This window comes from Gambusia affinis, linkage group LG08, assembly GCF_019740435.1.
Source record: "Gambusia affinis linkage group LG08, SWU_Gaff_1.0, whole genome shotgun sequence".
Lineage (NCBI taxonomy): Eukaryota > Metazoa > Chordata > Actinopteri > Cyprinodontiformes > Poeciliidae > Gambusia > Gambusia affinis.
In genome coordinates, this window is record NC_057875.1 from 7,144,451 (window position 1) to 7,156,198 (window position 11,748).

An 11,748-nucleotide genomic window follows, 5' to 3' on the forward strand; every position below is an offset into this window, starting at 1 on the left:
ATTCGGGTTAAAAATCAACACCCAAACCTGCTGCTAGTTTTTAGAAGACATTTTCTTCTTTTGTCAGCCATGGTTTTTATGCCGGGCAATGTCCAATAGCATCCATCAAAGTATTCCACTATGTAATTTTTCACAGACCAACTTTGATGGGTTTTCAGATATGTCACGGCCTCTGAAAAGCCAATTAATTTGATGGAAGAATCACAGCAGCGTGACTACAATAGGCTTTTGCAGCAATTTCACTGCTTGGGCTTAAAAATGCAACCAGGCAAAATAACCTTCCACATTCTCTGTAGTATATGTGTTTATTATTTCCTACATTACTACCTCAAACCAGCACTAAATCATGTTTTTCTCACTATTAGAAAACCTCTAAAAGAAAAACAAATTACACTGGAAAAACTTTATTTGAAACAGATTTTTTAAAAATTTAATACAGCAGAAAACACCACACTGCTTTCAGTTAAAAGGTCTCACTTCCCTCCAGTTGGAGGAGAGTGCCACACTGCAGAGCTGGTGCGTTTAAAGTAACGTGGTTTGCTTTTGTAAAATATGTTCTCCAGTCTGGGTGGCTCAATGGGCCCAAAGATGGAGTCCACATCAATAGGGTTGAAGTACTGCTTCATAATCAGCTGCTTCAGATTGGCACCTGGAAAAGTACAAAATAGTTTGACAGCTTTGAAATGGCATACAAGCATGTTCAGAAGAACAAAGCACCACAATAATATTTAGAAACCCCTACACGGGTGGGGTTGCAAAAATCAACCAAGAAACCCAGACAAAAATGGGGTTCTTGCTTTTAAATTTTGACCCTGCAATATAAATAATCAAACTGCTTATACACACCTTCGGCCCAGGAGGGAATGGCTTTTCTCGGGGCAGATTCATCATCTGTTGAATCGTCGCTGTTCTGGTCCATTCCGTAATCCTCTGGATTCTTTGAAATAGTCAGCGTCTTATTTCCACCGTTAGGAGTGATGGCGTACGACTGAGGTGACATTTCCTGCAGGGAGAAAGTGGAAAGCACACAATGAGGCTTGATGACAAAAGGTAGAAGTTATGTTTTTAGAAAACCTGTGTCAAAATAAATTAAAGAGATACCTGTATGTCCACAGTAACATTTAGACCACCCTTTCCTATCGGCGTTTTCATTACAGAGTTCTGGGAGAAAGTAAAAGAAAACAAACCATAAAATAAAGACAACAGTAGGTCAGGGGGGAAAAATACATGCAAGTTGCATGAAAACTGACAGCATAAACTGGGTTAAAAGAAAAACAAAACATAACTTTGCACACAAGTTCTTAGCTTGTAATCACTGAATGAGTGAATGCAAGCTCTAAATTCGATTGATGCTTACCTCAAGGTCAACTGTTTTATTCAGCAACTTCTTTAAGACAATTGAGAGGAGAGAGAAAGATGTTGAGTTTGTAAGATCAGACAATAACAAAATAAATAAATGCACAAAAAAAACATCTCAATTTAATGATTTTTACATCACAAAAACATCATTTAGAAGGATTTTTCCCCCCCATCAGCTTACTTGTGCCTCAGCAGCAGCTTCTCTCCGTTTCGCTTCTTCCCTCTCTTTTAGAGCTTTCTCTTTTGCAGCCAGCCTCTGCTGCTCCTCCTGAAATAATTTTCATGAGTGTCAAATATTTCCAGTGCACAAAAAAGAAAGCATGTTTCCTAGTGTAGAAATTTGAATGCTGATAGTCCAGTCTTCACAATAATTTTTTTTTTTTGATTTGGCCTGAAAGCACACACGAAAACATTTCTTACCAGTTTCCTTTTGTCTTCCAATGCTTTCCTTCGCTCCTCCAGCTCTCTCTTTTCTTTTTCTCGGGCTGCTCTCTCTACCTCACGCTGTAAAGCAAGAGCCTTTTCTTTTTCTACCCGTTCTCTGCACACACACACACAGAAAAGAAAAGCAATTACTACAACCTGGCATCACTCAAATAACTCCGGTAAATGCAACGTACATCTTGACCTGTTTGCTCTTTGGCGATTTTTTTTGTGATGGCAGATCTTTGGCCATTAAAATATGTTGGAAAGAAGGGAAGGGGAAGAACAAATAAATAGATAGCACCATCCCAGCCTTTCTCTGTGATGGTGCCATCTTACTTACTGTGATAATCGTCACAGTAATCAATTAACTGCATGATAAGTTAAAATGAGCCCTGATTTCTATTCTGATGATTAATTTTTTGAAGAACAATTTTCTTTACACGATATTTAGAATATCTTCCAGTTCCACTGTTAAGAGTGGAAGATTAAAATTTATTGGTCTTTTGAGAAAGTAAACCTTCATTATTAAGTCACCATGAGTGTATCACTTTAAAATGACCTCTAAACAACAATAATATCGTTTATCACAATTTATCATGCAGCAAAATTTCCAGGTGTATCCCAGAGCAAAATTGAAATTTCATATCTTTTATTTGACCAATTACATACGTTAGTATTTTTTTTCCTGAACCAATACCAATAATTGCAGTCACTCTCATTTCTCACGGACCTTTCAGCAGCAGCTTGCTGTTCCTGCTCCAGTTCTTGCTCCCTCTGGCGCTCCAGAGCTTTGCGAGCTTGCTGTTCCTCCTCCTCCGCTTTCTTTTTGGCGGCCAGCTCCTGCTGTCGTTTCTCCTCCTCCTGAGTTTCAAGTGCAGGTGACATTCATAATTTTGTATCCTCCAAAAATTTATAAAAATGTTGAAGTTGAATAATTAACTTTTGTCACATGGATTAAATTGTCCATTTTATTTGACTGTTGTGTGCACGCTTGGCAAAATGTAATGTTTTCATATTAAAACATGTTTATAAGTAAGCTTATAAATATTTCAGTTGGGTGATTAAAGAAAAAAATAAAGGACAATATTTATGGCAGTAAATGAGCAAATTACAGGGATAAAACAGAAATAAAATTAAAGTTCTCACCTGCTGAATCTTTCTCTTCTTAGCTTCTTCTTCTAGCTTTTTCTTTTGCTCCAGCTCTTCTTGACGCTTTGCTGCCAGTTTCTTTTTAGCTTTCTCCTCAGCCTGACGCTGTGTAGACAAAGAAACAAATAAAATGAGTATTAATGAACCTGTGAGCAAATGAAGAGCCACCAAACCTTTTCCATACTTTATCATTCTTCTCATCAATCTGAGCCATCTTTTGTTCAATCTTCTTTTTCTTTTCCTCTCCCCTCAGCTCTTCCTTTACCTTTGCCTCAAACACTCTTTTTATCCTCTCTTCCCTTTTCCTGTGAAAACAGATTTTCAAAGTGAAATTTAAATAAAAACAGCTTGCCCAAAAATAACAACTACTTTTATTGTTTTTCCAAGTATGGTAAAAACCTCTTCAGCTCTTCCTGCTTTTTCTTCTTCTCTTCCTCCATTTTCCTCATCCTTTCTTCCTCTTGTTCCTGCTTCTTTCTTAGAGCCTCCAGTTTGTGACGCTCTTTGGTCTGAAAGAAGCAAAAAAAAAAAAATAGAAAACTGATTATCAGAAATATAAAAGGCAAAGGGTTACAATTAAATGTAAGTTTCAAAGAGTTAATGATTTTATCGATAAACATTAAGATGGCTGTGAGGAGGGAAAAAAATAGAAACCAGTGAGTTAGAAACACGATTTGCAGTTAGATGCACAAAACTTCAGAGCAGCTAAGAGGAATAGTAAATGTGGGGACAATCCGTGTATAAGTGAAGTGGTTTACGAGCTTGACAAAGGCTAAAAGAAAAGCATTTTGCACACACACAGTAGAGTAGCAGGAATCTCTTTACGTCAATCTCTTGGATGTAGAACAAAACTGAAGAATATGTTAAATAAAAAGCTACAAAGCTGTGCTGCCACAAATTTATTCTGCTAAAAAATATATATATATATATATATATATATATATATATAATTGTTCACAAGCTTTTGGTAAAAAAAATGTTTTGATAGCACAAACCCCATAAAGTAGTGTTGAATTTGTAGCGATGCATTTTAGCCAACACCAACACTCCAAGTGAATGCTTGAAATTTATTGTGGGACATTTTCATTTGTAAATAAAATTTCATGACAATTAGCAGCAGAGCCTCACAAAAAAAAAAATTGGATTCTCAGTGATGGTCTGTCGGCGCCTACATGGATATTTTACAAGACAGAGAGCTAAAAAGTTTTTTTTCTAAGTGTGGAAAAACAAACAAAATGTGAGATGAAAATCAAGAATTAACAAAAAGAATTAGAACGTTGAGGCTCACTTCAGACTTGATAAATATATATCATTATATGCTAGAAACAACTCAAAAGGACAGATTAACTGAACCTTAAATGTTAGACTGAAAGAAAAACAGCTACAACTGTTTCCAGTCTCTGTTTAAGACAGTCAGCATTTTACTGTTCCTGTTGACATCGTCTCCACCTGCTGGCACAAAAGCCAATATATAAATGAGAATAAAACTATAAAAACAGATTTAAAACACACCCACATAACACACCCCAAAGACACCCAGAGTGAACGGATCGAAACAAAATACAGCTAATATTTGGTAATGGTGAAATATTACCATTTTATAATTGAACCTACTGAAAAAAGGATATCTATTTTCAGCCCCTTGCATACCTAAACAGTGTTTCCATTTCACTGTTTGGGGTCCACATTTAGCCTCATTTTCAGAGAATAAATAAATTAGTTTCTTAATTTTCATGAAGTGTTCCCCAAAAAATGATATTTGTAAGCATTCTTTAGGATGCAACAATGGGGAAGGATTTTCTTTTTTTGTGCAAGTGAAATTTGATCCTTCACACTACGGTTGTTAAGACACCACCCGATTCCTACAGACAGTGCTTTAGCATGACACTTACCACAGTCCCCATGTTTATCTGAGGAAGAAACAAAAACATTTAAGCCAAAATTTTGCAACTAAACCAAACTGGCACAAATGTTAATAGGATTTTAAGGTTGCTGTTCTTTTGCCTTGTTTAGGAAACACAGACTGCAACTTCAGTGATGAGATGCAATCAACTCATAATGAAGAATTAGTGTGCTTTTTCACCTCAGAGACCAAGTTAAAGGGCTATGCTAGTCCAACTTATTAGTGAAAGACTTTTCACAGGTCTGCCTAAATGTCAATCAGAACGCTTCTGTTTGCGTTCTCACAAACTATTAAAACATCGGCCCAGTTCTAGAGTCCTTAAACTGGCTCCCTGTATCTCAGAGGACAGGCTTAAAAATACTCTGGCTGGTTTAGAAATCACTGAGAGGATTAGCACTATAATATAGCAAAGATCTGTTATTGTATCAACCTTACAGACCAGTTCTGTAAGGTTCTGGTCTTCTCTGGATCCCCACAATCAGAACCAAACCTGGAGAATCAGCATCCAGCTTGCTATACACCACAAATCCGGAAAATACTTCCAGAAAACTGAAAAAAAAATTTAAATTGAGGCTAAAATTAGTTACCTTTGGTTGATAACTGGATCATTAATTTTAGTCTGTTTTGCAAATTTATATTCTTTTCCTTTATTATAATGTTTGCTGTTTTTATCATGTAAAGTTACCGTATTTGAAATGTCTTGTTGCTGTAATGTAATAAATGAATTTGCAAGGGGGTTTCTTAATTTCCGAGGACAAGTAAAGCTTTACCAGTTCTTTATACAATCAGAAATCACAACAGTGGTGAAACATTTTAGTAGCAACAGTCGATGTGTTAATTTGGCACCATCAGTGAGACTGAAACTTACTTTAGGATCAACTTTCAGAGGAGTGGTCTGTTTGATAAAGGATTTTATCACGGCGGTTCGGCCAAAGGAGCTAGGGGTCATCATCAGCATCTGATTCTTATTCACAGTGTGAAGAAAAGATCTCATGTTCGGTTTGATGTTCTACATATTGGAAAAAAGACAATGTTCCATGTATTACTTCAATAATAACTCCACTTAATAGTTTAAAAAGGGTAGGGCCATACACTTTGGCTTTTCTTCGGTGGAGAAAAGCGCTTTGAGGGGCTGTCCTCAGTGTCTGGGGCTTTTCGTTTTGTGCTGAGGCTCGATCTAAGGACAGAAAAACAAAAACGCTAAGTCAATTTGCATATATATGTATAAAATGTTACACACAGCACTGACATGTTTTTTATTATTGCCAACATGACAATACTATTATTTCTTTGCAATTTGGGACAATACCCAAGTCCAAGTGTAAAAAAAAAAAAAACACATCACATTAAAACTGAACACACACCTTCGAGGTGCCTGGCTTTGTTTCCTAGCAGCAGCCACTGAAAGAAAAAAAAATGCAAACATCAATTTAATATTGTCCGAAAAATTGCGTGGTAGTGCAACACTCCAAAAACGCAAAATCCTAATCCTTAAGTATTTTTGGTCTAGTTTCCAGTGCAATTATCTTATTATACCCAAGATACAAATAATGTAGAAGTAACATTTCAACAAGATTTAGGAGATTGTTTTAAGTTAACAATTCTTTACTACTGAGTAACATAAACTAGTTACAGATGCAGATTATTTCAAGATTTTTTGTAAGCGTGTTTTGTATTATTCAATTTCAAGATACTCCCACTAGAAAGGAGACAAAAATATTTTAAGAATTTGTGGTTTTTTCGCAATGAAAATCATAATCAACAGAGTAAAAACAAAAATATGACAGGATCTCATACCAGACTTTTTGGCAGGAGTGCTCATTTTAAGCAGAGAGCAAAACAACGGAGGGGGAGCCAGTTTGGGAGAATTAGCAGCTACAGAGCGAGTTACGCGCTCAACAGCAGGCACAGGGACATCATGACCGCTTTCAGGCTTGTTTGAAGGAAAGGGAGAAAGAAATTACAGAAACGACAACTCAAAGGAATAAGTTAAACACACTAAACAAAGAAAAGCTACCTCTGATGCTTCACTTGCCTTTTCTGGCAAGTCATCAACAGTGTCTTCAGTTTCTGCTCCTGTTTTGCTGTGAAAGTGAATAAAATATTAAGATGAGGGACATTGGATACTGATTCATAAATTAAATTGCAGCATCTGGTGGATGAGGGTAGATTATAAAAAGACAAGTAAAGCCCTGGTTCTGCTGTACCACTGGTGGTACTTCAGGAATCTTACAGAATAGAGAGAAAATGTAACATTTTAACTATTCCTTAAATAATATGATGTGAATAAACTTATCGGCTCTAAATCAAATGTGTTGAATGCATTAATACTAGGACTTTCCACCATTTGCAGTACATAAACACAACATGTAATATGCACATAAAAATATAAAGAAGTTTTCATTAGCAGTCACATATCTAGCATCCTCAATGAAAAGATTAATTTCCATCAGATGGGCAAAAAAAAGCTCATCTATTAAAATGTAATTTTTCAGAAAAGTCCATTTTTGTGATTTATTTTGAACAGATGCAACATCGGCTCAGATTTTAAAACAGAATTGTGAACCCCCATTTTGTTAACCTTAGAGCCATTTCCATTCCTACAACTGTGAATGCACAAAAGAATGTAAACTTCCCAAATGAAAAATTTATATTAAATCCAAAGAAAGCGGTTTTACTCACACTTCCTCATTATCCTCATCTGCAGTGCCCATGGAGGAGTTCGCTCCTATGCAAACAAAAAAAGAAAAGAGAGAGAGGAAAAAAAAATCAAAGACTTGAAAGAAGTTTAATCGAAGTGAGGAAGAATCAGTTGAAGATGTCTGCATTTGGTAGATTAAACAGCTCACCACTAGTGTTGCTACTTGTAGAGGTGCCCATTCGACTAGACATCCTCTTGAGCATCGAGCGGCGTGAAGCCCGGCGGATGGATTCCTGTGTCATGCTGTGCCGAAGACCAGCCAGTGAGTGCCGCAATTTTAGGGAGCAGCGTGCAGAGCTTCGCCTTGACCTCCGATCAGCTGCAGCTATTGCTATCTTTGTAGCTGTACGACTCGGAGACACCTCTGGCTTTTTGGCAAGTTCGGCAGACAAGCGATCCTCTGCTGAGATGTTGACGACCAACTCCGGTGAAAGAATCTTCGGAGGAGACTGAGAAGTGCTGCTTGCATCGTCAGTTTTGGTTTCTGCATTAACTTTTTGAACTTTGTCCACTTCATCCGCTTCCTTAACCAGCTCTGGGTTCTTGTTTTGCACCTCTTGCTGCTTGCTGCCGTCACTGGATGACAGGCTCTCATCTACATCTTCAGGCTTCGTCTGTTTGTTTTTACGGGTAGCACGTTTTGGTTTTGGAGGGTTTCTAGCCTTAGAGGTTGAGACCTCAGAGATTGCTTCTTCTTCAGGAATGAAGTTCAGGGATTTAACAGATGATCCACGAAGATTGCTACGCTTTCCCTTTGAGAACCTGCATCACAGACACAAAAGATTGCCACAGATACAACATAATTGTATTATGTTGTACCATCAACAGTGTCTTCAGTTTCTGCTTCTGTCATTAAAGAAGAATGACAGAAAAGGGTAATGGCCTTTTTAAAAAGAAATGATCAAACAAACCTCCTTGTTTGACCTTCCTCTTGGCGCCCTGCAGACACCCGCTTCCTGCGACTATTCTTTTTTTGTGACGGCGTTTTCGGCATCAGTTCTGGTTCAGCATTAAAGTCTCTGAAAAAAAAAATAAGAGAGAGAAATGCATAAAACAAAAGTCTGGTAAGAATCCATTTCGCAGACGTTCACTGCATTAAGGCAAGCCTACCTAGAGAACATGCGATTTGCTTCTTGTTGTATCTCTTCGAGCCAAACCATGTGGACATTTTCGATCTCACTGACGAATTCCTGCGTCTTTCTCACAAACATCTCCGTGAGGGAGTGCACTGACGGCAGCACGGAGTTCATGGTGGCACCTACAGAGAGAAAGTCGAGTGATTATTAAACTGTTGACTAGATCGCATATGCTTTCACAGAATGTGAGCTTTGTTACTTTTTGAGAAGAGAGCATGTCAGAATGTAAGAAAATTTTCTATAATCAATTACTAGCTATCCAGGTCAATGTCTTACCATAAATAGTGAGCTGTAAACTAAATACAGTACTGTAAGTTGATTTACTGTACATCTCTGTTAAAAACTGCAATGTTGATTCTATTTAATGCTAAATTTAATTTACTTCCAGAAATTATTTAGTGCAGCTGAGGAGCTGCATGTTGGGAGAACAGCTAGGCCTGTCGCGATAAACAATAAATCAATTAATCGCATGATAAATGAAGATTATCGATCTCAGTTTAATTTATCTGCTTTATTGTTTCTTCCTGCCTTTTTCTCTTTCCATTGACGACACTGGATGAAAAAAAGATTCTACTCCGGTGCTCTCCACTGATCCCTCCCTTCCCCATTTCCTTAGCGTAAGGGAGGAGTGAACTATTGCATCAGGTAGTCGAATATCTTCTCTATACAAATCTAATGATTATTGGAGGCCAATATAGCATACAGACTTCATAATCTGTACTCTTTTAGTTGAATGTAGTTTTTATTACCACTTTGGTTTTATGCTGTTTAGTCTTTATTCAAGGGCATTTTTAGTTAACAGAAACTGAGAGTCCATTTCATTTTTGCTTTGTTTATTTTGTTCACCTATTCTAGTGCTACGTGTTCTTTTGAAAATAAAGTGCATTTATGATGTGTCGTGTTGCATTATTGTGCCATTACATCACATCAGTTTAAAATGGTCTTCAAACCATATTATTGTTTATTGCAATAATTTTTGAGACAATAACGGTAATCGCTCAGCAAAACTTGTTATCATGACAGGCCTGTGAGAGCTCTGTTACTTTTAGAGAAGCAAGAATGTAAGGAAATTCTCTAAAATTAATTACTATCTATCCAGGTAAGTGTCTTACTAAAAGTGTGCTGCAAGTAGAGTACTACAAGATGGTTTATTGTACACCTCAGTTAAAAACTGAAATGTTGATTCTATTAAATGCTAAATTTTATTTATTTCCAGAAATTATTTAGTTCATCTGAGGAGCTGTATGTTGGGAAAACAACTCCATTTTTTTTCGTGTTTTCACTACATGTGTTTTCTTTTTTTGGAAGTTCATAAGACTTTAAAAACCAATAATGATATTGAGATTTAAATATAAGAGTGACATTGAAAGGGAAAACAGTTGAAAAGCTTAACTTGACAATTTATCTAATTGTCTAGCCCTAGAACTAATAAATCACTTGTCCTGTGTGTCTTAGCATCCATTAATTGGAGTTTATCATCAAAATTGTAACATGTCCAATGTGTTGTCTTTTTTTATAGTAGATTTTAAACATCATATGACTGCTACTTTCCACAGCAAGTGCTACATTTTAATGAAATGCATTGTCATGTGGTACTTTCATTTATTTTTTGATGGCTGCTGTGAAATACTTGTCAAAAAGAAAAAAGCTTTCACATTCCAATATAAGTGAAGGCCTTTTTTGCAGCAAGCACAAATACTTATGCTACAATTTTTATATATTTTTACACAGAAAAACTGCAACAGCGTTATCTTTTGGGAGACATGACACATTTCAATCAGGAACAACTTTGTTGAATTGAACTAACTAAATCTAACGTGAAGTGAGTATGCTTGGGTTTAACTGTGCTTCTCTAAAAAAGGCAAAACAGAAAAATATTTTAGAACTGAAGAGTAAAAAGATATTGTAAATTCCTTTCTCTATTAAGAAATAAAAATGTTCAAGCTCCTTAAACCCTGAAGTAAAACAATACCTTTCAATTGATGCTGAACTGTTTTTCCATCACCAATTTGTTGCTTTGATTACTGATCTGCCTTAGACACTGTATTTAAATAGCATATATTTAATAATGCTGTTATACTTTATATACCACTTTGTTATGCTATGTACATTATGCTGTTTTTTGAGGATCCTACAATGACAAACCCTCCTCTCTAAATGACAACAGTGATCATGAAACTTAAATGAAGTAAAAGTGGCATTTTACCTTACGTCCAAAATAAACATTTTAACTAAACTTGTGTTCAGTTAACACTTTTTTCCACAATGGTATATAACTAAGAGATTTATGTTTATAATTATTAAATCTTATAATTTAAAATTTCCAAACAAATTATGCGAAATTCCGTAAGCGACTATGCACAAAAATAATAGGAAATTGCTGTGGCGTCAATTCATACACCATACTGGACGATAACAATACTTGTAATTTTCTGCACTTCCACCTACAATAACGCTTAGATAGCATCAATACATTTGAAGCACTTAGAAAAAAAATGACGTGGGTAAAGTTAACAATAACAACTACCGGTTTCAAAGTGCAGCATGCTAGCTTGGGGGTGGGGAGATTTGTAAGAAAATCATAAGGAAAACTACAAACAGCCGCAATTTAACCGAGAAAAAAAAAACAGATTTTGAGATGTAAGTAACACTAACATTAACATTTGAATTTCCATCTACTCCAAAAACCACCGGAAGACTAACGTTAAAATGTTAGCCAGGTAACGTCTACAAACATCAAGCATCGATATTTACCTTTTGTATCCGCGTTTCTTTAGACGGTTGGTCTGTTATTTATAGTAATAAAAAAATACCTAAATCAATCGCATATCTGCACTAAACAAAAACGAACTAGTAATAATCCCTGCGTGTGCGTGTAAATACTTCAGCCCTAGAAGTGAGGGAAGACAACAGCTATTCTCCTAATAACCCGCTGAAACCGTTTTTAACTTGTTCAAACCATGGCACGGCAACCAATCACAGAGCAGAACAGCTTTTTCGAGTGGGTCGATGTTTCCACCGTGACATCCAAGGATGGGCGGAGATAACCTTGCAAATGGCAGCAGCGAAGTATA

General features: G+C 36.4%; 1 protein-coding gene across 4 annotated transcripts; it reads right to left on the reverse strand.

Annotated features, from left to right (window-relative positions):
* Positions 1-388: 388 nt before the first annotated feature.
* LOC122835710 (inner centromere protein) lies at positions 389-11,646 on the reverse strand. Of its 4 annotated transcripts, none has more exons than XM_044124983.1 (21): positions 11,429-11,629; positions 8,649-8,796; positions 8,450-8,557; positions 7,687-8,300; positions 7,520-7,565; positions 6,855-6,921; positions 6,635-6,770; positions 6,202-6,238; positions 5,930-6,014; positions 5,706-5,846; positions 4,827-4,844; positions 3,334-3,443; positions 3,200-3,239; positions 2,932-3,039; positions 2,516-2,646; positions 1,780-1,900; positions 1,541-1,627; positions 1,358-1,387; positions 1,102-1,161; positions 847-1,003; positions 389-649 (listed from the first exon to the last, which is right to left on the reverse strand). In XM_044124983.1, the coding sequence occupies exons 2-21, from the start codon at positions 8,786-8,788 to the stop codon at positions 474-476; spliced, it is 2,412 nt and encodes an 803-aa protein (XP_043980918.1). In that variant the 5' UTR covers positions 8,789-8,796; positions 11,429-11,629; the 3' UTR covers positions 389-473. The 4 variants fall into 4 exon arrangements, with proteins under 4 accessions (XP_043980918.1, XP_043980916.1, XP_043980915.1 ...); XM_044124981.1 differs by having other exon boundaries at positions 1,358-1,384; positions 3,119-3,239; XM_044124980.1 differs by having other exon boundaries at positions 3,119-3,239; positions 11,429-11,628.
* Between the last annotated feature and the right edge of the window lie 102 nt (positions 11,647-11,748).